Source organism: Rhyacophila brunnea, unplaced genomic scaffold (assembly GCF_057557595.1).
Source record: "Rhyacophila brunnea isolate RB1 unplaced genomic scaffold, BYU_Rbru_1.0 scaffold_11, whole genome shotgun sequence".
Lineage (NCBI taxonomy): Eukaryota > Metazoa > Arthropoda > Insecta > Trichoptera > Rhyacophilidae > Rhyacophila > Rhyacophila brunnea.
The window spans coordinates 32685683-32712490 of NW_028232763.1; the positions used below are offsets into that span (position 1 = coordinate 32685683).

Genomic DNA, 26808 nt, shown 5'->3' on the forward strand with positions numbered 1-26808 from the left:
TTTACATTACTAACGAATCGAATAATGTTGCAATCGATAAATCAAAGATTTTTTTTAATCAGTATATAATTGTAGTGTCACCAAATTATACAATAAACAGATATACGGAATATAATGACAACTACCCAGACCAGACATTTATAATTATTAGATAATACTTATTCTTACAGTCTGTTTGTTATTGGCAAAAGTCGTTTAAAGTGCATTTCGATTTGTTGCACTAGGACTAATCGGACATTTTATTTAAATTGAAACACTAGTCAAATGGATATTTTACGAGATGTGGGACACAGCGTTGATACGGGATATTTTTTTTATTTATAAAAAGAAAAATATAATAGCGTATCGAATCAGTTTATCAATACTGTTGTTCAACACTCGAGTCTTTCGTACATGGTTCCTGAAAATGTGTGTGAATGTTGAATATATGAAAGTAGAGCAATGCTAAAAATAACATCAAAACGACAAGTGTACTTTTAAATATTTATTTATCAATGGCTATAATAAAGTTAACGAGGCAGGTGTTTTCTTTATAAATTTGTCAAGAGATAGTTGAATACTACCCTTTTTTCTTTTCTTGATAAAGAGTTCTATAGCATGTTGTGTATTATTTATCAATTACGACTGCATAGAAGCGCACAATTTCTGCATTATGAATAAAAATCTAAATTTTAAGAAATGTACGAAATAGTGAATTGACGAAAGTCAAGGTCTACATACATACTGACGTATTTTTTAAAAATATATAACAATTATTTAATATATAAATAAATAAGTAGTATACATACATACTGACGTATACTACATATTTATGTATCTGTCATTTAAATTGTCAAAACATTTTTCTTCAATATATATCAATCTGAAACCTTCATTACTAGATTTTTCGTGAATGGTTTTTTGATAAATAGAGAATTAAACTATAATATAAACGTCACAATTTTATATCGTATTATAATAGTCAAAGAAAAGTTCTCATGTATAAGAATGTATTCACGATGTGTGTATCATTGTTTCACGACTTAATATTTATTTAACTCATTTTGGTCATAATAGTAACAGTTAAATGGACAAAAATAATATCTCTTTTATAAATATTTTTTAAAAACTTTTTTTTATAATTAGTAATCTTATTTACATTTAAACTTTATAAAATACACGTGAAAGCTACTGGGAGTCTGATATACAGTTCTCAAACATTTTTGGCAACGGTCCATCCCAAACAAATAATATATTTTATAAGCTTGTATTGTAGACGTGTAGGTATAATAATCATTGTTATTTTATTATATCAGTGTTAATAGTATATCGAATTTGGGAGCCTGAATCGTATTTTAAGAAAAGAACACAATCTGCCTAAACTGTTAAAAAAACTGTCTACACCACCGATGCTTCTTCTTCTCTAGGATCGCATGGGCCTCCACAGAGCGGAGGTTTGTATTAACAGATTTTATTTTTACGAGAAATGGATGTCAGCCACTTGCTCAACCTATTAGGTCCATACTCTGACTCATACACAAATTATTGAAAAATAATATGTATACTTGCCAGACCCAGGATTCGGACCTAGGACCCTCGACACTATAGACCGGCGCTTAAGCCATGCGGCCATCGTGTTAATGCTTACAGACGCAAAAAGTAGTCTTGATGTAAAAGATATTTAAAAACTACGTGGCAAATTACGAGACAGAACGTAGCATAGAAAAGTATATATTCGATATAACACGGACAATTTACAAAAATAGCAAATATACAAAAATGGAGATAATCATCAGTCTGATGAAATTAAAATAGACTAGACTGTTGCTCGACGAATGGATAAACACAGGATAAATGCATTTGTCAGGACCTCATGACTGAGAATCGTAACCCAGGTGATTTAGCCAGACTTGGCTTCATCTTGGCTTCATCCCTCTCAGATTTCAGCGGCATCCTGGGCCAGTGTTAAAACCCGTGGAATTATTGATTTGGTCCGTCCACCTGGAGAGAATCCGTCCTTTCCATTGATAGATTTGGCCAAATACTACGAGTTTTCTAGATGTTCATCTTCCCTGCGGATTTTATTTTTTGTGTCTTAGTCAAAAATAATGATTTCATTATTTGCAAGTACAAGAGTGTCGGTAATAAACCGGTTAAAATCGGTTAAAATTTAGTTAGTAATGTCATTTACCTTGATTGCAAAGCGCATTGCATTTCGATTAGTGAAATTTGAAATACCTCAACGTAATTGTTAAATTAATTTAAATAGAACGCAAATTTTATCATACTGATTCCGTTTTTATTAAATATAACTGGACCGATGGATCCGCCATAGAGGACATTCTTGACTAAAAGAATATAAGTTATTCGTAAATATCAATTGTATTTAAGTTTTTGATAAAGGTAGGTGATTATTTTATTTGACATTCTTACATTATACTAAATTATATGGTACTTATAGTATTACAATACAGTAATACCTATACCAGGACTTACGTAAACTCGGAGTTACGCGGTTCTTGATTTTTTTCGTTTGGCAACACTTCAGAGTTCAGACCCAGTTCCGCCAGAAAAGCACAAGACAATAATTGCAAGCTTGACAGAAGATCTCAATTCAATTGAAAAGGGTTTAAAAATTTTAGAAAACATAATAAATACTGAACGAAGAACGCGTTATAGCTACAAAGCAAGGAATAAAAAAAAGAAGGCATTGTGTCGTCAGACGTTTTTTTTTAGATTTTTTGAAGCCATCGAGATCGGAATAACTCATTTATTTTTGATATGTACAAAGAACTGCAATTTTATTAAATATTTGTCTTACACCCACTTAAGCGTCGGCCTATAGCGTCATGGGTCCCAGGTTCGGATCCTGGGTCTGGCAAGTACACAAATTGTTTTTCAATTTGTATATGAGTCATAGTATGGACCTAATAGGTTGAGCAAGTGGCTGACATCCATTTCTCGTAAAAACAAAATCTGTTAATACAAACCTCCAATCTGTGGAGGTCCATGATCTTATTAGGATCGGACATGGTCGATATATATAAATTACTGTTTTTGTTCGTATTTTGTCCCAATTAAACAAAATTTATATGTATTTCTATGCAAAGTTATACCCGAATTCGACTTAAGCGATTTTCGTCGGACCCACCTATCGCGTAACTTCAGGGTATAAAACTGTATATTAAATTGATAGAATCCGTGTTCGTATTTTGATTTAATCATGTCAATTAGGAGAGATACGCTGGTTGTATTCATTGGTTAAAATTAACTCGTTCAGACAATAAAGTGGGGATACTGTCTGTCTTTGAGAAACGCTGCCCTACCGGTCGATTATATCATTATCAGCCAAAGTATTTCTCTACCTACGGTATCTACAAATATAAATGTGTAAATTCTGCCCGTGCGCTTCAGTAGTGATTCGTTTTGTTGAGACAGAGTACTGCACAAAGCAAGCGCAACAAAATGTCGAGCGTAGATGTCAAATACACAAAGGTATTTTATTATAACCGTCTTGAATCAGATTAAACAAGAGAAGAAATCATCTCTGACAGTCGTAACGCGTCTTCCCGAAACGTTTTAGTCGGAAAATTCGTGTGAAAAAAATATTTTGACAGGAAAACTCCGGGCATGCGTACAGAGTGCATAGATTGTATAGTGAAAACATCAGTGTTTTTTTTTCTTCATGGTATTTCTTCTGACGTTTCTTCTTGAAACGAAAATAAGTTTTATTTACATATTATATAGTTGAAGGATCAAAATATGCGAAAACGTCGTATTGAATAGATGCATTTAATATCGACACAGTTAGTAAACTAGGTGTAGTTAGTAAACTGTCGTAAATCTACTGAAATTTATACATCGAATTTCTGAAAGAAAACACGGAATATTTTCCAAATATTCAATGTTTGTATTATGTTAAAAATAATCGAATAGAGACTTAAGTGCTTTACGTTGAGAAAAAGTATTTTAACGTTTAGATATCGTTTTTTTTAATGTCATCTTCGGTTTATTACCGATAAGTGTAAAGTTAGTCATTTTGAAATTTGTGTTTTTCATTTGGTTAATCGGGAGAAATGATAGTAATTTCTCGGGTAAATTTATAACATTTTCTTTTTTACCGACCACAGATTTAAAATGTGTCTTTTGATATTTTTACCGTTTCTGATATTGTGATCGCTTAGACAACAGCTGATGTAAATTATCTTTGATGACTCGGTAAAGATGATAGTGTCTGGAACAGTGGTCCTCATGTGCAGCACTTTACAGAATACAATTTCAAAACTTTATTTATAAAATTATGAAATTGGTTGAATACACATGACTTGTCTTAAATTTCTTTCCACGCTCAAATGATCCATACTGTGTTTTTTGATTATGTGTGAAATATACGGTTTCTGAGCATAAAGTCAATTCTACGAATTGGCAACCATTTCTTTATTGATATTGTCGATTTTTCCTACTACTGTAAACCGTGAAAGATTATTTAGTGTGTGTAATGCACTTCACAAAAAACAAATCGAAGCCAGTTGCTAGATTTTAACTTAGAAACAGCAGTGCGGCTCGCATTGGAAAAAATAAATGAGTATTGATTAATTTATTTTATTAAATGGACTTTTCTATAAATAAACCGATCCATTTTTTTAGTAAATAAAATTTAGCTTTAATTTTTTCAATCACAGCTAAAGTAAAATTTGGTGCGGCCACCAGACGTTTCCATAGAACTGTCAATGTCAATTGTGCGGCCACAGTTAAATTTCACATGAGAACCACTGGTCTAGAACATACTTTGCTCATAATGCTTCCCTTATTTGTCTTGTACATTGAAAAAAAAATGTTTTTGAAAAAAATGAACCTACTCAACCATTTTCGTTTGAATGCTTCGTTTGATCGCTCGAGTAAAATCACCACTTTAAAACACTGCTACAATAGAACTTATGACCATCAAATAATTTAATTAATTAATTAAATTAATAATTATTTAATTACTAGCTGAAGTACCCGGCTTCGCACAGGGTCGCTTCGTGGTTATATTTATCTTAGATATTTGAAAAATAATAAGAGGTAATTATTTTTTTAATATTAAAATATCTGTGTAATACAATATGGCAATATGAAAATAATTCTAATAGGAGTAAAGGTCAAACATAAGAACACTAAATTAAAATCGAATCCAAAATATGAAAACGTTATTAATGTTATTAATATGTAGTAAAAAAAATCAAAATTGGATGGAACAAACAAACAACAAACTTTGTATTATATATAATAATAATTTAGAAACCTTTGCAGGTGTGCGCACAACAACTGACAAAAGTTTCATTGCAATCGGATTAATGGTATAGGAACGCATACAAATAGAAGAAGAAGAAGATGGTTGTACTAATTCAAAAACCTTCGCGGGCGTGCGCACAACAACTGGTCAAAATTTCATCACAATCGGATGAATGGCATAAGAACGCATACAAATAGAAGAAGAAAAAGATGATTGTACTAATTCAGAAACCTTTGCGGGTAAGGGCACAACACTTGATCAAAATGTCATTGCAATCGGATGAATGGTATAGGAACGCATAAGAATAGAAGTAGAAGATGATTTTCTAATTCAGAAATCTTTGTGGGCATGCGCACGACAACTTACCAAAGTTTCATTGCAATCGGATGAATGGTGTAGGTACGCATTCGAATAGAAGAAGAAGATGATGGTTTTACTAATTCAGAAACCTTTGCAGGCGTGCGCACGACAACTCACCAAAGTTTCATTGCAATTGGATGAATGGTATAAGAACGCATACGAATAGAAGAATATAGAATGAAGAAGAAGAAAAAGATGATGATTTTTCTAATTCAGAAACCTTCATTGATGTGCATACAATCACTTACCAAATTTTCATTGCAATCGGATGAATGGTATAGGAACCAAGGAAGAAGAAGAAGATACTTGTACTAATTCAAAAACCATTGCGGGTGTTACCACAATAACTGACGAAGGTTTCATCGCAATCGGATGAATGGTATAGGGACAATACGAATAAAAGAAAATAGAATGAAGAAGAAGAAGAAGATGGTTGTACTAATTCAGAAACCTTCGCGGGTGTTGGCACAATTATTGACGAAATTTTTATTGCAATCGGATGAATGGAATAGGAACGCATACGAATAGAATAATATAGAATAGAAGAAAAAGAAGAAGAAGAAGATGGTTGTACTAATTCAAAAACCATTGCGGGTGTTACCACAACAACTGACGAAGGTTTTATTGCAATCGGATGAATGGTATAGGGACCATACGAATAAAAAAAGATAAAATGAAGAAGAAGAAGAAGATGGTTGTACTATTTCAGAAACCTTTGCGGGTGTTAACACAACAACTGACGAAGGTTTTATTGCAATCGGATGAATGGTATAGGGACCATACGAATAAAAGAAGATAAAATGAAGAAGAAGAAGAAGAAGAAGAAGATGAAGAAGAAGAAGATAGTTGTACTATTTTAGAAACCTTTGTGGGTGTTAACACAACAACTGACGAAGATTTTATCGCAATCAGATGAACGGTATAGGAACCATACGAATAAAAGAAGATAGAATGAAGAAGAAGAAGAAAATGATGATTTTTCTAATTCAGAAACCTTCATGAATGTGCATACAATCACTTACCAAAATTGCATTGCAATCGGATGAATGGTATTGGAACCATACGAATAAACGAAAATAGAATGAAGAAGAAGAAGAAGATGATGATTTTTCTAATTTAGAAACCTTCATGGGTGTGCATACAACCACTTTCCAAAATTTCATTGCAATCGGATGAATGGTATAGGAACGCATACGGGACAGACACACAGACAGACAGACATACAGACAGACAGACATTCATTTTTATATATTTGTATAGCCTATACTCTTCCCGCAAGTGCAAGCAATAAGTTTACAAAGTTTTATCGCAATCGGATGAACGGTATGGCTGCGCATTAAATACGAACAAACAAACACACAAACACACAAATATTAATTTGTATATATATTAGAAGAAGAAGAAGAAGATATATTTCATGGTAATTTTTGGTAACATATTTTGACACTCATTTCTTGTTCCCTTTATGCTGCAGTGGAAGTAACAATATTTTTTTAGAAACTTCAAAAACGGTAGATATTAATTAAACAGTGAGTACCAACCTCATAATGTAAATGAAGCTAATAATAAATCGTGCGATTTCTAATCAATTATTCGTACTGATAAAATGTATTTACGGCATAATAACGGCGAACCGAATTCATTGTGTATGTATTTCGTAAAAAAATAAGTGTGCTATATGACATTATGACATATCTAGCTCAGACGGTCAAATTAATATACATAATTTAAAAACATCGCATGCATGTATACCAGGAACTCAGAAATAATGGGAAGTGAAATACCCAATGGGTAAGGCGATAGCAGGTAACCGTCTCGAGTAAGGAAGAATCCGTGTTAAACTTACATACGTGTCAAGAATACGTTGTACGTCTAATACTGAAAACTGCTCTCGGTTTATGCATTTACGCTCATTTAATGTTGGTGTATTACACACACTATTGCACGTGCGTAATGCGTGCTTCATTTTCGTAGGACACTCGCACATTCAAAAACCCCGCTTCAACGTGCGGCGTATTGAATATAGCCGATCGGTATTCTATTTATTATCGCTTCTGTGATGTATACACTAGAAAAAATCATTTTGTAAAAAAAAATACGACACCGACGGGACTTGAACATGTATATTATGCTGGTTTCGCGCCATTATGTTTTTTTTTCCAATTAAGCTACGGGCTTGTTATTAAAGTACAACGATTTAAACTAGTGGCTGTTACGTGATATGCTTTTTCTAAATGCATGAGATGTTTTCAAATTATATATATATTCAGTATATAGAATGTTACATTCTGAAATCTTGTATCTTATTCGTTGAAAAAAAGAAAAAAATATATTAGGTCAAATTAATATCTCCATGAAAAGGAACGATAGTTTTTGTAATTTTATGATCTATAACGGCGCTCCGGTGCGTTCCGGTCTATTTCGAGACCTGCATAATAACAGTATTGTACACATGTATATTATATTATTTATATTATACCTGTACTGTCTCTAACGTTTTTGTCGTGTACAATATTTAATTATTTTTATTTTATTTAATATTTTCTCACAATTTTAGAGTAGGTACTTGTTATCACTTTTGTTGTGTTTAATTTGGGGCGTTTTTTGGAATGTTATTTAAATTATTGAATTTGGGCAGCCAGATGGTCCATAGTGAGCTGCTCACCTAGTGAGACGTAATTTTTCCGCCTGCTATCGTTTTCATTTATCTATATAAACATTATCTTGTGCGGTCAAAAACATTGAAAAAATTTATACAGTATACAAAAACACTATTATTGCTACTGTAACATGCTTTTCACATTTAATTTAATAAAAGAAGTGTAGAGTTGTTCATAATATATTACTATATTATAATAAGAAGGCTAGTAGCTTGCAGGGACAATGATCCTAATGTAGATATTATACCTAGGCTTATAACAGTAAGTACCTGTTAAGATTCGACATAAACAGTGTACACTAAACTTTGTCGTCTATACTTTATTTGTTTTCTTTTAACTAAGAATACAATAATTTGCAGATGGTGCTGCTTAGTTTTTAAAATGCAATTAAACCATGCCTAAATCAAACTATAGTAGTTTAGGTATGATATGGGCGATTAGACAAAATGGTGCACACTTTTCAGTCATACTTATTTGTTTTCGTTGAATAATATTAAGAATATATATTACTGATGGTATCGGTTAAGTTTTTATAATTCATTAAACACTACCCAACCAAACCATAATTAATAAAAATATTTTATAGATAAATGAATATTTATTGACTATTTATCTACTATGGTTTGGATGAGACAGGGTTTAATTGAATTTTAAAACTAACAATCACTATCTACAAACTGTAGTATTATGTAGTTCAGTGAAAATAAATACGTTTGACTGACAGTTTAGTATGCCCTACTCAAGTCGTATCTTAATAGTCTACCTCCACTCTTCGCCACTGATATATTATATGTTCAGTATATATTATATAAATATTATACTATTTTAATCTTGCTCGCTTGCTTAGCTTTCGGTGTTTGTTTCAAATAAATTTAATATTTACACTCATCAAACATCGTAATAGGTTAAGTTGTTTTCATATAATTTCATGTAAGTATTTACAATACGAAATTATATAACATACCAGCTGAAGTAAACGATTATAATAGTAATCAATCATATTTTGCAGTAGGTATAACAATAATTGTATCCGGTCATACGATATGTCCAAATGAAAATAGTTCTGACTGCGGTAAAAGTCGAAAAAAGTAAAATCGAATCTAGAATTAGCAATCTTTATCTTAATCTATGGTACACATTCAAAATTGGAAGGAAAAAACATATATGACTATATTAATTGATTATTAATAATATTTAAATTGTAATTGATTATTAATAATATTTAAATTGTCATTGTTTATCTCGTCATGATAAGTTGCATATTTGCTAAATAATCATGGTTTCAATCAAATAAGAATTTATCACTCACGTTCATACATTTATAATATATAGATAATACATTTTTATTGTATGTAGAGTGTAGGTTTAGACGCAGGGCCGGATCAATTCAGGCGGAGGCCCTGAGCGGAAAAAATTTCGGGGCCCCCAAATTCAAGTTAGAAAAAAAAAGTTTAATATTATTTAGAAACATTAATTTTTTAACCTAAAATATAACAAAAGTAATAGAAATAATGTTAATGGCAGTGTCAATTCGGTTTGAAATTTCTTGCTCTATAAACAAAATGGCCATACTATTTAATCTTTCTTCTCCCATAGTACTTCTCAAATAATTTTTCACACGCTTTAAAACAGAAAACGATCTTTCACCTGACGCATTAGATAAGGCGATTGTTAAAAAAAATTCAATAATATTTCTACATTTGGGAATGTGCAAGACATTTCTTTGGCGGCTTGATAGTGTCTGGTGTGGTTTTAATAGTGTGCTTGTTTTCTTTAAGAAATATCTAAAAATGGTCAAATTCATCTACAAAAGTACAAACGTCAATGTCCTCTTTGTAAATATCCATCAACTTTTTTATCGCGTTCTTTTTTTCTTCCATTGATAGATTCAAATCAAAAAATATTCGAAAAGGCTCTATAACTATTTCATATTATGTTTGTGTTCTTTGCGATAGTTCTGCCTTGGTCTTATCACATATGACATGAAATGAATTTACTTTGAAATCTTCTCTAGTTGTTAATTCATGTCCGACTTCTTTGTTTTCATCAAAAAACATTTTTCTTTTTTGTTGTCTGCGAGTTTGTCCGTATTCATCATTAAAAGATAATCCTGATAAATCAGTTGCCTCTTTTTCAACGTTTTCATATTATTCTCGGAAATTATTGATAAAATTTTCTAATGACTTCAGTAGGATAGATCCCTTCAATAGTTCGCATTCCACTGTTTAGTAGCGAGACCATAATAAAATAAACGCTGAACTGCACCCAATCACAGAAATTATCAAAAAAATATCAGAAATTATCAAAATCCGCCTATAAGACAGTTCTTTAAAGACATTCCAAGATCTCGGGGGCCCACTTTCTCCGCCATTTTGGAATTCAGGGGCTCATGGGTAAATTTTGAATCCGCTCAATATATTATTAAACATGACCCTTATCATATGCCTATTCACCATGCCAAAATTCATTGTTTTATACAAAAGTTCACTTATTTCGCTGGATTATAGCTACGTGTATTATGGTTTACTAAAAATTGCACATCATAATACACATTGTTTTAATTACTAATGATCAATTATTAGGTTTTGATGAATTTTATACGCTTATCGAGTGTATTATTATTGATAAGGTAGAGGTTTTTTACAAACATTTCAACTATTCATAATTTGTTTGTTATATATTTTTATACATTATTGTGATCCTTGATTTAATAGATAGGTGACAAAGATTTTTTCTACTTTATTGTATTGATTTGTTATATAAAATAGAGGTATTTGTTGTCAGTGTGTATTTACCTTTTGGTGAGTGTATACAGTGCCTGAAGATGCCGAAAGGCGAAACCCGGGTCACAAAAAACGACTCAAATGGAATAATACAAAGCTTAAATCCATTAGAATGAAAATTGTTTGTTTTGAAAAAGTGTGTTTCGTAAACATTCGCATGGAAGATTATACGCAGCAATGTTGTGTACATTGCGTAAATAATTCGTCTGTATGTAGGCCAAAGAATATTAAACGTCCATTATTCAAGGATTCAGTTAAAACTACTATTCTTGTTTAGATTAGATACATAATTCATTCATTATACGAGTATTAAATTAGTACGCAGTGTTTTTAACTGTATCTCACATGCTGCCAATGAGTTAGTTTAGAATGTGTTTTTCAATAGTGGTTATTAAATAATAAAATTGTATTAAATTTTTTCTCCGAGAATTCTATGATTTTGGGTACTTTGAGTACTTACCAACAGGACTAGTCTTTGAGCGATTGGACCGATTGGGCCCAATCGTGTCTCGTACCCGAAATGAGTCGCAATACCGGTATTTCAAAACCGATATCCCAGATTTTCCGATACCGAAATACCGGTTTTAAAAATCAGACAATACCGATATATTTGGTATTAATTATAATATGACTTAATAGGACTGTATTTTTGTCGGGTAACGTGATGTCTGGCTTACTTCCGTAGCCCTTCATCGTTTTTTTTGTGACCAACAATGAGACATGCTATAAAATATTAATATTTTAACGAGTTTTTACATATATATTATTATATTTATTGGTAGTCTCCTACTTCTGTTTTTTTTTCAATTATTTTACGAATACCAGTATTAATATCGGTATTCAATAGGAAATACCGGTATTGGTATTTTTATTCGGTATTGCAATCCCTAGATGAAACGATAGATTAACGGAAATTTATCGAGACCCCTTCTTAATTGACAATAAAATAATGTAGTCTATAAACTTTGCAAACTTCAATTAGTGCATTAGTTTTTGATTTATCACAAAACAGATATACAGGAAAAAATAATAAAAAAAATTGTTGTATAGTTATCATGGAAATAGTTAGAACGCTGATCGAAAGGCTAATATTTCAAAGGTTATAAATAATGCCTACTTCATTTTTGTTATAGAGAAAAACTGGTGATATCTGTCCTTATAGAAACAACCTAATACAATACATGATGAAACAATACAATTGATGTTTTCATAGCTATCGTAAAGTTTTACATTGTTTACCATTGTATAATTAATTGTAAAATGCATTTATTGTACTGTGATTGTTTAGTACATATAAAAGTTACTCATAATTATATAGGTAGTAATAATAATATAAAAAAACTATTAAACCGACAATAGGTTGTTACAAACCATTTAGTATAATAATTAAAATTATTTTCATTGTCACTTTTCCCATGACTAGGGACGTGTCAGTCTTTTGTCAACTGAGTGACGGAACTGTATAATATACCGAACTGTAATGTAATATTCTTAATAGTTGAAATAATAATAGGTATACACCAGAACACATAACTAAATTAGACTAAGGCGTAGCTCTCGCGCAAAATTTCACAAGTGGCGCGTAAATCATCGAAAATACAACGTAATCAAATACGCCAGCGCACACTGGATTTGACGACGCATTGTGTCCGCCTGCCCCATGAGTCATCGTTTTTTGGCTTCTCAGCGATACGAATTAACGAAAATACAATGTAGTCCATACATTGAACACGGCAAGCAAAATCACGCTCCTCGAAGCGTCGTCGATAAGACGGGCGAGAAGCCATTATTTAAAAACAGTGAACTCTTTGTTTAGTTATTGCGTGTCCGATATTAATTACAAGCCCCGAGAAATTTAATAATATTTTTATTGCTTTGTTATGAGAGACGCTTATAATAATAATTATTTTGTGCTCCATGTGCACATAGGTGAAGGGTATAGTCAGCGCACCGAACGCTTTTTTGGTGGGCTTTATGCCTAAGGGACGTATGCCTAGGGCCCAATGCATAGTTGCACTGTAGATTTTCAGACGCATAACAAAATAACTGACAAAGAGTCAAACGAGTGGATCCCCAAGTAGCTAAATTTAAAATAAACGTGATTTCTGTTAAATAAATACGCTTGGTCAACAGAAATCAAGTAAATATCGTTTACTAGTTTCGTATACAATAATGTCGACTACCGATTATCTACGCAAACACCAACCAAAAAAATACCATTAGAATTAATCATTCGCATGCCAGGTTTGTGATTAATTAACGAGAATAGCATGTTGATATTTCAATGAAAAATAAAAATAAAAATTCTAGGGCACACTATCCGCTGCGCGTTTATTCAAATAAGCCACTAATAAATCAGCCATTTAATTACCTATTTAGAGTTTATAAGTACACTGTTTATTTGATGTGTATTTTGATGTGCTGAGGATTAAACTAGTGGGTACAAGTGGCATATCTTCTTAGCAAACTCAGTGTACTTGTTTGAACTTCTATATATGTATAATTGTATTTCACTGCTTTTGTATGTTTATATTATGTTCTTTTTATCATTTTTATTACTTTTTTCCATTTATAATAATGTTTCATGTCATGTTGTGAACGTCTAAAACTTATAATTTGTAATGTCCACAATATGTTAAAAATAAATTGAATTGAATTTAATTGAATATCATTTTTTTTAAATTAGTTAAGAACAGTTTTCACATCATCATATACCTATTTATACAAGGCTTCAAATATATACATATCTATACCATCATTTTATTTCCGACATTTGGATGGACAAAATATTGTTATTATTTTCATAGCAACCGTAATTAATGTTAATGTTTTATCATGATTGTTAATAAACATAAAACATAGGTATTTCTTTTGCTGGATTAGTGTTAGTGATAAGTAAATAAGTAAAGAGCGAGATTTAAATTGAGAATGTTCAAACAAGTTATGTAGAATTTACAATTATGTATAGCATACTTTATTGAATTTAAAAGTCGATTTACTCAATATGGCTACCGGTGCATTTATATTAGTTCAATCACTAACACCTCAATTATTCAATTCTACTACTGCGGCGGCCAAAAAGATCTCATCTCTAAGTTCGACGGATTTCCTTTTTCTTCTGTGAGCTGTTTAAAAATAAATTCAATAAGCACACCAAATCGTGGAAAAATGCATCTGAGATGTTTTCAGACCTCAACAACTGCAGGTGCGTTGCCAACTTAGCGTTTTTTTTGTCAGATCTCGCATTTTTCGATATGCATATAGCTTGCAAAAAAATGTATCTAGCTTATGGCGTTTTTATTAGCAGTTTTGATGTCTTCAGCAGCTTTAAATGTGCTGAAAACAAGCTAGATTTTTAGTTTATTTAGATATTAAATGAATGTATGTCGGTAAATAGGAGCATTATTGGCGTTATAGTTATATTGGTATGAGACATTATAATCTAATGTGTGCTTAGGAATATGGCATCGGATTGAAGATTGTCGGGGATTTCACTCTCTGGTATTATCGTAGGTTGTTAGATTAATTAATCATTTTTATCAAATTTTAAATGAGTTTCTGGGAAAATGTGGTGTGATTTCTACACGTAGGTATACCCATTTTTTCAATTTTCGCACTTTTTTTCGATCAGCAAAAAATCCTACCAAATAGCTTGTTTTCTTACCCCGTATGGCATGTTTTTGTCAACGATAGTTGGCAACACTACTTCAGATGCTTCACATCAGAGTTTGTACCTACTTTTAAATTTACGACCAAGATGTATTTCTAGTTTTCGCTGGTGAGCAATATTCTCTTTTGAATGACCCAATACACAAAATTGTTAGTTAGGTACTATTTCAAGACTTCTTAGTTCTCAATCAATGTGCCCAACTAAATGTACATATGGTCGCAGGCCAGACAGAGGAATAATATTTATTTACATTGATATGTAATCTTTCCATTGTATTCATTTCCTGCAGTGTCGATTTGACATTGATTCGATATTGCATACAAAAATATTCATACTACCTATGAAACGAGAGATAAAAACATTAACCATCTACTCATTACTTATTTATGTAAGTACTCACTACCAAATAAAATTATATTTTTTTTTAAATAAACTGCATATAATTACATCTATAAAGCAACTGGATAAAAAAACTTGTTTTCTTATTAATATATTTTGCTATCTCGGTATGACGCATATTATTAGTAATCCGTGTTTACGAGATTAGAGATAGGTGGGTTAACATATAGATGGCAAGTATTTAACGCATGGTTAACTAATCCGTTCGTTTATTAGATTATAGATAAGTGGGTTAACTCATATATGAATTAAATAGATTAGTCAGGTAACTAATTGATTATCAATACTATGAGATATGTAGGTACACATCAAATATATACAATTATATTTATAATACTAATCAGTACATAGTAGCGAAGATAATAATTTGATGATTTATTCTATCGGTGATATTTTAATAAACAATCTAAAATGAAATCCAACTATTTCAATATAATATGTAGTGAGTTTTATCACAATATATTAATTGCTGATAGTGGGTATTATTATAAATACGAGAGCCAGCTGGCTCAGCTAGTCTAATATAAATACTTAAAAAATAAATGCTATTTGTAGATAGTATAGAACATATTAACCCTTTACTGCATGATTTTTTTTTTTTGAAAATTTTTATTTTTTCTTGGTGTCAAAATGCCTTGTGAATGAAGGAAAAATAATAAAAAAAATATTTTTTTAAAATTTCATTAAATTTTGTATGTTACTGCGTGGTGTCGCAGATTTACGACATTTTGAAAACTTACATTTTAGTATGACAAAATACAAAACCAAATGAAAACAATTATAAAAAACTAATGTACACACCTTATTTGATGTGTAGATATTTTTATTCAACCAATTTCGATCTTCCGTATATTTTTTTTTATTTATTTACAAATGCGGATTTTCGCGTACATACGAATTCGTCAACTGTCAAAGCAGAAATGCAGAGACTATAATGCAGAAATGCTTTATTTCTTGAAATGTCCAAACAAAATCGGTAAAGTAGTATGTTTATGGTAAAACAGTTTTCTAGGCATCGAAAAAGGATATTATTTGATAATTTACACAGATGGCATTGGCTATATCAAAATAGTTTGAAATGTCGCAAATTTGCGACACTATGCAGTAAAGGGTTAATAAATATATTTCCTATAGGCTATACCCCGATAGTTTTAGTGTTCTTAATGAGGTATTCTGAATTATTAATATCCAATTTCATTAATTGTTATTGACTTAGTATTATTGGATGGATAATTCAATGTATTGGTTGATTATTTGTGTCACCTATTGAATTTGTTTTAATCAATGCCTGTTGTAGAAAGATTATTTAGTTGAAAATGTCCCTCTGAGACGGACGAAACCGGTTCAGATATAATTAATAAAAGTCGAAAATGTAGGTACTATAAAAATTTGCGTTTTATTAAATTATAATAATAATATAATATGTACTCAGATCATAAAAAAATGCATTTATACGATAAACTTGGTATTGACCAGGTAAATAATGCAGACTTTGTACCTACCTACATAAGAAGAAAATTTATGATTGTTTAAAATCAATACCTACGAATTTTCGAATTTACCAATTTGAATCCCAATTATTAGATATATTATCCAAAGTGTCAACACAAGTCAGTGGTGCCGGGTAGTGACTAATGGCTATTGAAAATGTAGTCATCGAGTCACAAACTTTCGACTATTTTTACCTAACGAAAAATCACTAAAACGGATTCCATACTACCTCAATATATGTTTTATAATAATATATTTTTTTCATCATTTGCAAGGAAATGACATGTAATTTATAATTAATAAAGGGGTTTTTTTAAATGTCCAAAGCGGGTTTTGCGACTTGAATATTTATATCTTTGGATCTTAACAGCCTACCTCCACCCTTCGCTACTTGTGGACACGATATCACTAATATGTGAAACCCGGGTTCTAACGACTCCTCGATGTTTTCTTTATCGTTATTTTAAAACTAATGTACGTTCGCCATTTTTTTAGCAGTTTAGTCGTTTTTAGTTTTTAGATCCGGGAATAATCAAGAGTGTATTGTATATATAAGATTTTGATACCAAATACTAAGCCAACACTTCATGTGCTTCATAGAAACCGTCACTGAATACTGTTTTATTTTTCCAGCTGTTCATCAACAATGAGTTTGTGAGCTCGCTCAGTGGCAAAACTTACTCTGACATCAATCCAGCAACAGGAAAGAAGATCACAGATGTATCGGAAGCTGACAAGGTAATTATTTTTTAATAACACTCCTAAAATTCACTATATTTTGACACCAGGTTAAGTGGCGCCCAGTATGTGCCGTGACTTTTGCTTGCATGGATGCCGTTAAAGAATACCTATATAATTGCCTTATATTTGATACATATTATGTATCTGGGCATTTGTAATTAAGTAATTGAATCTTAGTGAGTGGCCTATATATAGTATGGAGTATCTAAAATTCTAAATCTAAAGCATATATGGACCGCACGCCACTGGTAATAAATAACCTAGGACTACAGGAGAGACTAAAAAATAAATCTATGTGCAAAAGAAAGAAGGCGTTACTTCTAAAATTGTTACTTTTCAGAACCATAATGAGATTTTGGACCATTTTGTATGGGAACTTAAACGTTTCTGTGTGAACTTGAGTAATTCAGAGACGTTAATTCGATTCATCCTTATTATCATTTGTGAATAATTCCTGTATTATGGGTTCATTTGGCACATTTAACTCATTTTTTTCTATTTTTAACACTCATTGCCCTTTACATTTTACTCATAGAAATTATTACTAGTGCATCTATCATATCGACTGTAGAAAGGAAAAAAGGAAAAGAAAATTCACACAAATCAAATTTTACAGGAGGCACAAAAACGTTTTTGTTAATGTTTTCAGTAAAATATTTTTATAGTTTCATAAAAAATAGACACAACCGTAAAGGGTGTGATAATTAATAAATTGATTTTTATATATTCCTAATCTGATATTAATTATTGAGTTAATTAAAGAAAAACGAACAAAAATGACGGTTAAGTCGTTTTCCGGCTTCACTTCTTTCTTGTTTAAAATTTGCCAGCTAAATTTAGATAATAAATCGGCATTCGCAACTTACATCCTTTTCACACACACAAAGTGTATTTAGTCGTATACAACATTATGAGGTATCCAATAAAACCTATTTTGAAAAAAATGAGGGTTAAGTAGGTACGTCCTTTTTCCTTTCTACAGTCGATATACAAATCATCTTAATCGTAACCTTTAAAATGCATGATGGTAGGTACATCTTTGCAACAGACTATATTATGCATTACTTTTATATTTTTTGTGATTGAAATTTAATTTTAAAGTTGCAGTTATCTACAGTGGATAAAATTTGCGTGCAGAATAGTTGCCACTGTTAATTTTTAATAGTATAATATAACATTATATTTTGATCGATGAGAGTAAGTCGAGCATACTTCAGTGGAACGGCAAATAATTTTCAGCAATAGGTGGGACATAATTTTGCATGCGTTGTCAGTCGGAGAGCGATACTCGACCTGCGATACCTCGATAAATAAATTGTCAACATAATTTAAATTATTAGGAACGCGTCTTGACGATTTATGGAATTAAAATGTAATACTGCCTCATATAAACACTATTCTAGACTATAATTCTAAATAATACTGCAATTTAAGATACATAATACTTACTGTAAATTTGCTTAGTGAATTATTATCGTATTTTGTTGTGTCTTTGTACTCACTAAACTATGACAATGCATATTTAGTTTTTTGACAAATTAATGCACAAATAAAATTTATTGCAAACATTTCCGTAATTTATTTGAGTAATCATTAATTTTAACTTAAAATATATGTATGTATTATTGACTTTTTGTTAATTTTACAGTTAACTACTTTTTAATGATTGTTCGAACTGCTTTTTGTAAGGAAGAATTTGAATATTCGGTTTCCGCGCGTGTCGCTGAAGTGTGTTTTTATACCTAATGCATTTTCCATATTCAAAAGAAAACCCTATTTTTTATTTATTAAGGTCAACCAACAGGATCAATCACAGAGGATAAGTATAATTATTATATAGAAAAAAAATAATATGTGATGGTCCCAATAACAAGCGGACACAAAAAGCATAATAAATCAAATTAAATTTGATCCAATATTAGGTAGGTACAGTTTTATTGAATATAATTGGAGAGTTATTTAAAATCGTTAAAAAATAAAACACATTAGTAGTAATACTAGTAATCATAAGAAAAATAGAAAAAAACTGAAAAACATAAAAAAGTATATAAGTACATAGATAAGAGAGTCAAATATAAGAAAAGAAAATTACAATTTTAAAAATACAATAATAATTACAAGATAAAAAGAACTTTTCATATACAACGTTATTAAATTTTCTGTTGAATCATATAAACTTGACTTGACTAGCTTAGATGATCAAAAAAAAATTTACTTGATAGAAATAATACTGAAATTTCATTTTGACATTTCACATTGATTTCCATAGTAACGCACGTATATATTAATTATTTAGTTGCTAGGACCCCGGACCCCTAGCAACCAATAATAGTGGATTGGATTACGGATTTTTTCCAAATTAACTTTCCATACAAAACAGAATTAACTGAAAATGAATTCAATTCTGCTTAAAGATGGCTAAAAGTATTAAAAGAATGCATTGTCATCGTGTTCTGATATATTCTTAAATTTTCAAATGTCTAATTAGCCGGGAAGTTAGTTAAAAATCTTCAATCGTCCAATACAAATCTTGGACAAACAAGAAAAAATTTGTACTGGACAAACAAGAAAAAAAATTGTGTTGGACAAACAAGAATACGAGCTAATAAAAACGTGGTAATAAGCAGTCGTCCAGATACAATAAGTCATAGAATTTGGAGCAACTTAAATTGAAAAAGGCGATCATGTTTGGAAATTATTATGACAATCATTACATTAATTAAAGTTTAATACGAAATTTAACATTTCGTACACACTTAGTTCTACCAATAATAAGATTTTGTGTTGTTTTAATTCAAAGTTTTTATGCGATCATAATGACACGCACTCTGATTAATGATAGTTTTGTACAATTTCATAGGATTTGGGTTTAGAATTATAGGTTTCGCCTTATGACATCCTCAATGACTGTAAACATTGTGATATTATTACTAATTTAACCAGTGACGTCCCGTGGGGGTAGGCAGATTGAGCGTCGCTTAGGGGCGGCAGTTACTCGAAGGGCGGAAAATCGAGGAGAATCATTTGGTATATATAGAAATAGCTACATAAACTTGGTAATAACGAATATATATTTACATTTAAAAAATCAGCTCACTAGTTGGAAACAAAATGTATTAATTAACATAAAAGGTTTAACAGGACTGCATTTTTTTTGTCAGGTTCTCGATGTCTAGTTTATTCTGTTTATTTAGATTTTAGTTTGTATCGAAGCATCGCTATAGATTTAATAATGCCTAAATCTTTGCGATCTCAGACTAAAAATATCATTACAAATGTTGCCAAGTTTTGTGAAGAGAAAAGCGACACGGATCGCCCTTAATTCCACAAAACGGAGCAAATTAATGTAAGTATCACAAAAATGACATGTAAGAAGACACTAAGTTACTAGCGTTAAAAAAATCCCCACTTTTGAGGAAAATATATTTATGCTTAATATAATTTTGTAAATTATAGTGGCAGGTACCTATATATTTTGTTACGAGTAGTAACGTATCCATATAACACCTTTCTTAGATTTTGGAGTTATGAAAGGATGATAAAAAATACTGTATAAAAAATATGGTGGCATTTTGTGTCGGGACGTCACTGAATTTAACTAATGAAATGATCGTAAATATGCATTATTTATAAGTAAAAAGCAGAAACGTCCCACGGGGGTAGACCAACCATGCACTGATTTTATGCTGCATATAAAGTAAGGAAAAATAATAATACTGCGCTCCGGTGCGTTCCTGTCCATTTAGAGCGCTGACTGCGCATTGATCAACCACACAATCTTCGCTATTAGTGCCTGATAAGCCTGAAACCAAGAAACAGTTCTCATCCAAAAGAGGTAATGTCTGCGACCATGTACGTGGCCATGACGAGCGTATGCATATACATTTAAATTTTCCAAAATATCAGGATTGGAAACCATATATTTTCTTAACTTTACGATGTTATCATTAGTTGTCATTAGTGTGTACATAATATTATACATCATTAGTAATATTATATTATTACAATTTTATTATCATATTAAGTTCCGTAAGTATGGCTGGAAAGTAGATACCTATGCACTATGTCCCTCATAGCCCACCTACATACTTACAAAAGTCACTCTTCACCACTGCAATAAGGTGAAATGACTACTTCAGAAAATGCATTATATTGAAACTGGTTTGAATGCACTCACTTGTAAACTGGTTATTCATTTGAAAGCTTCAGTATTATGTATGTCAACAGTGCGCTTGAAAATCTATATGCATATTATTTAATGTTATGCAAGCATAATTGTCAATGTATCTCTTTTTTAATTTATACGAGTATATTATATAATTCAATTAAACCAATTGACATAATAATTAGGGCCTTCACATGTTTTCAATTCTCTTGTTATATTAGTTATTATTTGTAATTAAAACATTTTTATAATTTTGTATTTATTATGTATTATGGCGCATTGGCCAATCGCTGTAATTCCGTAATACTATTTTTTCTAAATAAATAAATAAAAGTTGACAATTGTATGATATTTTTCGTGCAGTTACTAAGGATTATAATAATTATAATAGAATTATAATTAGTTTTTGGAAGCACGTTGTACGTACGGAAACCACACGTTTGACGCCACCGCACATCATCTAGATTTGTAGAACGCAGGACTAAATTTTAACAAAATAATATATTGTCACTTCGATTGTGATTTCTAGACTAGTTTTTCATTTCTCGAGATTCAAGAATATACGCTTTCTCAAGAATTCGAGATTGGTTTTTTGATTTCTCGAGAATTTTGAGAATTATTTTTCTATTGTTAAGAGTTTTTCCACCGAGATTTTTTTTAAATTCCTATTGGTGTCGGCAATGGCTTGAACGTATGCTGTTCGCCGTATCACACTTCACCGTGAAATGTTGTATCGGATATATATGGTCGTAAATTAAAGACCGTCCAATCTCTTTGGGTCGTATAGTACTGATATAAAATTTATGTCTAAATAAAACACAGTTCTTGTCGGTTTACAGGAAGCCAGCAGCAAACAAATTTTGAAAATAGCCGATATATTGGATTATTTATTAGGTTATGTTAAGATCTCATAAAATTTGAATGTTATTGTCTGCAATGCTCCACGAACAACGCGTATTTTTTCATCTCGGTGCTATAGAGATGACCGTATAGTATACGGCCATCTCTTTCCGATAAGAAAGCTCACAGCGAACTGAAATATAATACGTACAATTTACATGTAACCCCAGATACGACCTCGATAACGTAAAAGACTTTATATAAAAGTCGCACTGTACTTATGAGGAACTGGATGTTGATTCATCGATTTTGAAAAGAAAACCACAGAAGTGGAGATCTAACATTTTTGGCAACTGCCAAAAATAATTTTTATTTAACGAAATACATAGACGATTTATCCGTTCCTACAATATTTTCTCCTATTGAGACTTATATTATTATGTAGCCATCTTCTTGCATCGAAACTATGGTAATTAGGTTCCAGTTGGCAATATTAAATATACACAATATTATTTGATCTGACAGGCCGATGTTGACAACGCAGTGAAAGCAGCAAGGAAGGCGTTCGCGAGGAACTCGGAATGGAGAAACCTGGATGCCTCCCAGCGAGGAAAGTTGCTGTACAAGCTGGCCGAACTCATCGAGAGGGATATTGACTATCTTGCCAAGCTGGAGTCGCTCGACAATGGCAAGACCGTCGCTGATGCTGTATTCGATATCAACTGCGCCTTGGACACCTTCAGATACTATGCTGGCTGGTGTGACAAGATTCACGGAAACACTATTCCTGCTGGTAAAATTTTGACGATTTTTTTTTATTCTGACAAAAAATAAAATAGTGGTCATATTATTTTATTGCACATCTGATTCCTATTTTTTTAGGCGTCACCATCAACTGGAGTTGATCCACTTTTCTCGATCCCTAGTTATTCTCTACCACGTATTTTCGCTAAACTTGTTGAGTTCGTTTATCCAGCGAGTTTTGGTGCGGTCCGACGGCCATTTAGTGTCCTTTGGATACCACAAGGATTGCAATACCGAATGAAAATATTAATACCGGTATTTCCTATTAAATACGGGTATTAAACAGAAAAAAACAGTATCTATGAATAAATATAATATACGTAAAAATCTGTTGAAATATTAATATTTTTTCAGATTCAAATTTATTTATTTTGCATACAATGAACATGAAAAAATTGTAGCATGTTTCATTGCTGGTCACCAAGGACGATGAAGGACCGAAATGAAGGAAGGAAATAAATACATCCTGTTAAGTCTTTTATGTTAATTATTATTACATTTTATTCCACTGTCAATACCGAATATTTCGGTATTGTCTGATTTTTAAAACCGGTATTTCGGTATCGAAAAATACTGGGATACCAGTTTTAAAATACCGGTATTGCAAATCCTAGATACCACTGTATCCATGCCCCCATCATGCCGAGCTACTCTTGTCTGGTTCTTTATCTGTGGTTTTATTGTGTGGTATATGTACGTAATGTTCAACATTCGTTTTACCATCCCGCGTTACGCTTCTGTTATTTTTTGTATTTCTTTTACTCCATGACGTTTCACAAAATAGGTATCAGATTAGTCAACTTTGAAGATGATATATTTTAAACATAACCTATTGAAAGCAATACTATTATATTTCAGATGGGCCAGTTATTTGTATGACTCGCAGAGAGCCAGTCGGTGTCTGTGGCCAGTTGATCCCATGGAACTACCCAATCCTGATGCTCGCATGGAAGTGGGCACCAGCTATTGCTGCAGGTAAAATCTCAAAGAATTCTATCGATTTGACATTTTTACGCGAATTGTATTATCTGTCGTCAATGACGTAATTGTGAGGGTTTAGATTACTTTAAGAGGAAGTTTTACAAAACGTGAAAATATCTCAGTGTCTCCACACTTTTGATTTAAAATTACTTAAAAATTACATGTTATATTTTAATTTAAACTGTCAACTCTTAACGCGTCAGGTTGCACCTTGATCCTGAAACCAGCTGACCAGACACCTCTTACTGCTCTGTACCTGGCAGCGCTCTCAAAGGAAGCCGGCTTCCCTGATGGAGTTCTGAACGTCCTTCCAGGATTTGGACCGAACACTGGAGCTGCTATTTCTTCGCACAATGACATCGACAAAATTGCTTTCACAGGATCTACTGTTGTAAGTTAAATAAACAATATGGTCCCGTTGCCCTACCCCAGTACCTATTTTTCTGGGTTCTGTGTTCACAGAGATTATTATTAATTATATTATATACTGGATAACAATTTTAACAATCTTTTCTTATTTTAAACTGTTGATACAATTTCTGTCATACATTGACATTAAAATACTCCTCTAGTCACTAGTGCAGTGGTGACTAACATATGGCACGTGTGCCACTGGTGGCACGCGAGATGATTTTGCTTGGCACGTGTTTGAAGAGAGATAAAAATACTAATAATAATAAATGACAGATTGCATTGTATAAAATATGGCAGGCAAAAATGCTCTTCAAGATTAAGCATTAGGTTTAATTTAAATATATAATTGCATAGGTCGGTCTTAGACTTTATGCGTCACATATAATGTTATCGCACTAACCTCATCAGGCGGCGGGGAATGCCGCGCTGCAAACATCTAATTTGTATCGATGTATAATGCTTGAGACCACTGTAGCGAGAGAATGCCCTTATTTGATCGGAGTAATTCTGGTGTCAATTTGTGCGCAAATAGCCAAATAAATTAATACTTTAACATACAATTTCATTTCTACCCACAAAAAATGACTGCACCAAATAAGGAACAAAAGCTAGTAGTAGTAATTCTGGCAGACAGTTTCAAAATTGGTGAACCGAAATGTATGGCCTAATAGAAAAAATGGATAAATCGGATAAATATTATATGTGTGCTACGTTTTGTGAGGGGTGTCTAGAACATTGTCTTTTTTTTTAAATATTATTTTTAAAAACTCGGCACGTCAGACAGTTGAAAAATTATATTTGGGAAATGTTGGCACGCGTACGTAAAAAGGTTCGCCAACCCTGCACTAGTGGATAGATTCCAACAGTTTTTTTTAAATATCTTGATTGTATTTTGTGACGCTGTCATCGCAAATCACCTTACGGTCACTTGACAATGTACCTTTAGGTACTTAGTATTACAATAATCGGCATTTCTATTTATATTCACGGTTCTATGTTGCACAGTGGCGGATGAAGGTTTCTAATTTTATCACTAATAGTGTTTTGAAAAATACCTACATACATTTTAAACAGACGATTAAATTAATAATAATTGAAAAATCAACTAAAAATTAGTTAGTTAATCATGTAACTGTCTGTTCAAATAGTTTTCCCAACTACAGAGATTAAATTCTGTTTATGGTTATTTCAGGTCGGCCGGAAGATCATGGAAGCCGTTGCGAAGTCTAATCTGAAGAAAGTGTCTCTTGAACTTGGAGGAAAGAGTCCACTCGTAATCTGTGATGATGCTGATAGTGAGTTTCCCAATCAAATACATAATATTATATTGTGAGCTTTCGCGGTTATTTTTAATATTATTTGGTTTATTTTATCATATCCGGAAATTTGTACGTTAACAGTCACCGCTCGTGCGCCGCAGTACGTGAAACATGAGTTTGTGTAACATTTAATCAAATGACGAGTTCTTCGTTGAACATTTCACCGTGGAGTATATTTGTACGTATGCTACAACATGTGGAGATGTCTTTACTAGGTTAGGTTAGGGTTAATCTAATTGTAACAGTACTATTTGCAAACTATCGCCGCATTTTGTAAGATACGTACAAATGTATTCCACGGTGAAATGTTCAACGAAGAACTCGTCATTTGATAAAATTAATGTTATACGAACTCATGTTTCACGTACTGCGGCGCACGAATAAGTGTCCCACGATGAACTGCATACGTACAACTTACATGTAAACTTATTTTATAGTAACTATCAGCTGGCATATATGTCGTACAATATCCTATGGTTATTCTTCAAACGACATTTCGAAGCCTGTGTAGAATAGCTGATAATATTATCATTTAATTTTTGAGAATAAACTGTTGCCTATTGCAGCAAGACTTCCTCCAGGGGACACTGCAACTTATATACAAAATCAAAAAGGATTTCAGCAACCTCAATCTCGAGAATAATTAAATATATTCAACAATTTTTAATTTACTTTCACAAACAGGTGCATGTTTGTAAATATCTATAGGCATAATACTAAATGTTGTAGTGTGGCTATTGTGAATGCAATTTAAAATAAAAACATACGTTAGGTGAGGTTAGTCGATATTATCTACCTGCGGGTCTATTCTATACACAAGGCGACTATTGACCGCTAAAGTGTTAAAGTGATAGTATTTTTTACATATTTGTATTGAGTTATTATAATTATTACGATAAGTTAGCCGTCTAAACAGTCAAAACTGTC

General features: G+C 31.8%; 2 protein-coding genes across 2 annotated transcripts in view; one reads left to right on the forward strand and one right to left on the reverse strand.

Moving 5' to 3' along the window:
* Window positions 1–26808, reverse strand: part of LOC147078614 (lipase member H-B) — a 78213-nt gene that overhangs the window by 20123 nt on the left and 31282 nt on the right. The window lies entirely within an intron of this gene.
* The window catches only part of LOC147078615 (aldehyde dehydrogenase family 1 member B1, mitochondrial), a 34060-nt gene continuing 10643 nt past the window's right edge, over window positions 3392–26808 (forward strand). Inside the window, exons 1-6 of the mRNA XM_085960253.1 lie at window positions 3392–3474; window positions 17251–17355; window positions 22889–23156; window positions 24026–24142; window positions 24352–24539; window positions 25755–25857. Coding sequence (XP_085816379.1) covers window positions 3445–3474; window positions 17251–17355; window positions 22889–23156; window positions 24026–24142; window positions 24352–24539; window positions 25755–25857 — 811 coding nt within the window. The 5' untranslated portion in view covers window positions 3392–3444. The remainder of the gene's footprint in view (window positions 3475–17250; window positions 17356–22888; window positions 23157–24025; window positions 24143–24351; window positions 24540–25754; window positions 25858–26808) is intronic.